The following is a 5,248-nucleotide window of genomic DNA, read 5'->3' on the forward strand; positions in this document are numbered from 1 at the left end:
AGATCCCAGGCACTATAAAATCTTTTGATGCTTCCTGCATCAGTAAAAAAAATGAAAGAAAAAAAAAGAAAAGAGAGAGAGAGAAAGAGAGAGAGAGAGAGAGAGAGACTTGAGCAGAACAAGTAAGTTGCATGTGAAAGTGGCCCTAATGCCAATGGCTTCCACTCCAGTCGCATTACCTTCCCTCTCCCAGTCCTATGGCTTCATGGGGAGTTCCTTATGATCATTTGACTGAGGAAGAGAAAATTTGTGCCTGGTTTACTGGTGGTTCTGGGGGATATACAGGTAGGACTGAAAGTGGACAGCTGTGGCACTGTAACCCCTTTCTGGGACCTCCTTGAAGGACAGTGGTAAAGGGAAATCCTCCCAATGGGCAGAACTTTGAGCTGTGCATCTGGTTGTTCAGTTTGCATGGAAGGAGAAATGGCCAGATGCATAACTGTATACTGATTCATGGGCTGTGGCCAACAGTTTGGCTGGACCATGATTGGAAAATTAGTGAGAAGGAGGTACGGGGAAGAGGAATGTGGATGGATCTCTCTGAATGGGCCAAAGGAGTGAAGATATTTGTATTTCATGTGAATGCTTCCCCAGACATTATCTGCTGGTAATAGAAACAAGCAACCATTGCTATAAAATACCCTTTGGTTCTCAGGGCACGTGGAAGGCAGTCAGATATGAGGACACCATCTATATTTATTTCCAAGACACATTCACATCAAGCCTTGTAGAATAACAAAAGTAATTAACACCAAGACATCTCCCTTTCAATTTTCTCTTCCTTGAAGTGTTATACCCTTTCCCACTGCTCACTGGTACACCTGGTCTGTGTCATCTGTCCTTCATCACTCACTAAACCCACCCATTCATATGCCCTCATCTCAGTGAAGAGGGTTTAATACACATAGTGGGAAAATACCCATCTTCAGGAGGCACGAAGGAAATTCCCAGCTCTGGTAGACTGGCATGGCTACACTTTACTTTCTGACTGGTAAAAGGATGTAATTATCTCAGAATCCATCAATAAAATCATTGGGTGATGCAGGGTGGAAAACTAGACTTTGTCTAGTAGAGGGAAATTCCTGGTAGAGGATATTTTAAAGGATGGTGATAAATCTAGCATGCCATTGGTCCTTTCATCCATTACATCTGATCACTTAGATTGCACTGTAACTTCTAGCTGGTACTGGTGGCACAGAAATATCCCAAGCCTATTAAGTTGCTCTGGACCCTCTATTCAGATTCCCCACTTCTTTACTTCTAATGGCTTCTCCTAACAACTAATCTCTAGATTCACAGCACTGACTACCAGCCTGCCTTGGGCTATCTGCACTTGATTTTGCATGCAATTTACCTCATGGACTCTGGCAAATGTTCTCCCAATTGTTGCTCCTAATTCCCCTCTCTAACAGAGGATGTCTTTTTTGGCCCCATTCCCTATAATCTGGTCATTCGAACCAAATCCTTCTAAAGTTTCTTTGGATATTCTACAGTTTTTTAACATGCTAAGAGGAATGATTTACTCAAGACATCACTGCATACTTTTAACCTTATTGTAAATAACAGGATGGTTTCAAAAAACCCTCTATAACTTCATAAATTATAAACTAGGAACCACCAGATTCTCTCCCGGATCAGGCTCTATTCACCAATTTTGGAAAACTTATTAAGAATGGGATAAAAACACTCTAGGAGATTGACCAAGTTTCTCACCTTCACCATGCATAGTGAACACTCACATGGAAAGGGCTGCTGCTATCATGGGGAGAGAGCTACAGCAACATCTGGAGGGCTAAGGAATTCTCAGTTTTTTTTGCGGGGGAGCAGATGATCCTGGGTTTTTCTGTATTGTCTTCTCCACTAGGAGCAGGTGCAGCCTTCGAAGAAGGTGGCAGTGGAGAACTGGTCAGTACTTCAGGATCCAGTTTGGACAGGAAGTCACACCCAGGCCCAGGGGGAAGGATACAGTGATGCATGAAGCTGTGGAGCTGGATAAAAATGTCAGCCCTAGGGAAGAGTCAGCTCTCAAGGAACCCTGGGGCTAGGGGCAATAGGATCTTCATTAAAGAAAGTCCACAGCTAATTCTCAAATTATGATTGATTCCCATTTTCACTTTCCTTCTTTAGGCTGGCATATAATACTGCAGACACAGGGCCCTTCTTTTTATCTCCTGAGAGACATTATGGAATAGTGAGAAGAGAATTAAACAAGAGAGAAAGTCAGTCTAAGGCTGGGGAGAATTAGAAATAGAGTGGGCTCTGGAGAAATTCAGACCAGGATTCTAGTTCCAGCTCTGTCACATACTAGTCTACTGACCTAAGGCACACTCTCAAGCTTTCGTAATCAGGAATTTCATCTGTGAAGTGAGTTTGATAAGCCCTGTCTTGTGGGATTATGGGGAATCGGGCAATGTATGTAATGTACCAGGCACACTCCCTGGGATATATTAGGTCTTTAATGAATAGCAGTTATTACTATAATATTGACTCCAACTCTATCACCTTGAAATATGATTTAGTTATTATTCATGATGTCTTAGGAAACAGAGTATGTTATAGGACAAACTATTAATTATCAAAAATATGCTGCTTAGTAAATAAAACTGTACATTTTGCCCTCACAAAATATATGATTTAATATGGGTGTGGGAGTGCCTTTCCCCAACTGACTGAAACTCAAAATTTCTAGCATTTCTGTCAAGGACCAACTCTTTCTCTCCCTTACAGCTGCACTTCCATCCAAATCATCCATATTTTTTTATGATATCTAGCTTTTAATTCAAATTAGACTGAAGATAACCTAATTAAATTATGCTTTAAAAAGGGTGACCTCTGGCTCTCCCAGGCAAAAACACAGAGTTCAAGCCCAGTGGCTCCTAGTTACTCATTTCAAGGCAATTTCAGCACTATTTCTCAGAAACACCTTGGAGATAATTTGCATAAAACGCTTAGTTTGTGGAAGATCTTCAGCTACACTGGGACAAGAATGCAGGGCACATTTTATTTCTTCCCCAGATGGAGGTTTCCCTTTGATTTACCCATGATCCTAAAGTGATTACTAACAACAATTTTCCACTCCAGGCTTTTGGGGCCCAACTTTGAGACACAAAAAGTGAGTGTCTGCTCCTTGCTTACCACCTCCACAAATTTATCTTCCCACAACCCAGCCTCACTTAAAATTAACTCACACTCAAAGATTAGTTTCCCAACTACCAAAAACTGCTATGCCTTGGGGCATTTATACTTGATTGTTTTCATCTGGACCTCTTAAATGAGACACAGCAGGAGGGTTAATTTTTTAAAATTTAATTTCTTGTATGTTCTTGAATAAACCAAACAGATTCAGGTATGTATCTTTCAATTTTACAAAGGAATAGACTAAAAGAGATAAGAGAAGCAAAGTACATTTTTTTTTTTTTACTTTTGCAGCAATTAAAAAGCTGAGCTCTTTCATGTTTCCAAGGAAACACCTATTCTAATGACATATTATCTTGTTCCACATCATAAAATAAGTCTCCAAAGTTATCTTACAAAATGGCAAAGTTTTTACTCTAAAATCTTATAACTATCACCTAATGTATGACAAATGTCATTCATACATTTAGACTCTGAAACTACTTAAATATTGTTAAAATTGAGCATTTAAAATATCACCCCACCACCTAGGCAAAAGGATAAACCAGCAAGTCACCTACACAGAACAACAAAACAAATATCGTATACATTATGATCCCTCCAGCCCCAGGCTAGTGCTCCACTACTTAGAACACTGACTGCCTGCTTCAAAAATAAAGTGAACAATATCCCTCAGACTTCTGTAATGGTGGGAGAAGCTTTTGGATGTGGCCTTGGAACATGCTCTCGATCTAGAAAAGGGCCAGCCATGGATGAAATTGATTCTCTCTTCCTCATCTTTCAAAGCCTCCTTGAATTGAGTTGAGAAAGTAGGAGTATCAGAGTCATTGATCTTGGCAAAAAACTCCAGGAATTTTACCTTGTTGATTTCAGCATGGGCTTTTGGACCCCACAGGACGTCGTAATGTGCAGGATCACTGTTGGGCACCTTTCGGAACTCCAGATACTCTTGCTTCACCAAATCTTCAGTGATGAACTTCCTGGAATCCCCATACATGAAGTGATTCTGGTCAGCATATATGCCCATCCTATTTAGCACTTTCCAGATCTCTTCCTCAGTGGTGCGGCTGCCCTTCATGAAGATCACACCCAGGATAATAATCAGGAGGCCAGTCTTGGGTGAATTTGTGTCATCACTCACCACCCCATCATAGGTGATACACAGCTTATTGAAGAGGAAATAGCACTGGCTGTCGGGAAATAATTCTATCACGTCAATGCCAAAGACCAGCTCCAGGCGCTCAGAAGCCATACTGAAGATCTTAGGAAAGTGATTCTCATACTGTCTAATGACCGTATTCAGCATGTGTTCCTTAGTGACCACCTCTTTCATGTGATACTTCTGCAGCAGGAATTTCACCAACAAAGCCACTTTGTCAGCTATAGGATCTCTGGGCAACTCATCAGCATCTGGCATGGGCTCCAAAGTGCTTGAACTTGCCTCCTCTTTTTGGATGCTGAAGAACTCATCTGATTTGCTCAGTGAAGTAGCTGTGATGGCAGTGGAAGGGACGGTGACCTTCTCAGGATCTTGGGAACTACTGATTACTTCAGCAGCTGAAACCTCTTCTGAAGCCTCAAGAAACTCTGCTTCCTCCCCGTCTTCGATCTCACTAGAGGATTCAAGGCTTTCATCATGTATGTAGTATACTATTTCCTGGCCCTGAGACATTATCACTCTTGTAGTTGACCAAGAGAAACGTTGTCAGAAGGGCAAACAATGGGGTGTCACACCTAAGGAATGAAGAGAGGGCGGGGACAATCTCAGTTTGTAAATTCCATCACAGAGGCTAGCAGTGGCTGCCTCCATGTGTCTTTTTCTCAAGAAAATGCTCTAAGGCCTCACAGGTCTCTAAAGATTCTGGTCAGCCGGTAACATAAGAACTTGAAGGAGGACGTGAGAAGGCTCTTCATGGTATGGCTGCAAGCCCACCCCAAAGCTTTCCAGGGCTGAGAGCAGGCAAATGGGCTTGGAATCCATGGGATACGCTCACCTTGACTCCTGGCAGGGCTTGGGCCTCCTCCCTCTCCTTATCTATGACTGACTTACTCAGACAAAGACCTCCCTTCCCTAAGACACCTGAAGAGGAAGGGAAAGAGACTTAGGCTAACA

At 42.0% G+C, this 5,248-nt stretch overlaps 1 protein-coding gene across 1 annotated transcript; it reads right to left on the minus strand.

Annotated features, from left to right (window-relative positions):
- Positions 1-3,757: 3,757 nt before the first annotated feature.
- On the minus strand, positions 3,758-4,807 carry LOC103209844 (melanoma-associated antigen B16-like). Its single transcript, XM_007955738.1, has one exon. It carries the CDS (start codon positions 4,805-4,807, stop codon positions 3,758-3,760), a length of 1,050 nt encoding a protein of 349 aa, XP_007953929.1.
- Between the last annotated feature and the right edge of the window lie 441 nt (positions 4,808-5,248).

The sequence above is a fragment of the Orycteropus afer genome, unplaced genomic scaffold, assembly GCF_000298275.1.
Source record: "Orycteropus afer afer isolate SDZICR_OR568_19922 unplaced genomic scaffold, OryAfe1.0 scaffold00537, whole genome shotgun sequence".
Taxonomy (NCBI): domain Eukaryota; kingdom Metazoa; phylum Chordata; class Mammalia; order Tubulidentata; family Orycteropodidae; genus Orycteropus; species Orycteropus afer.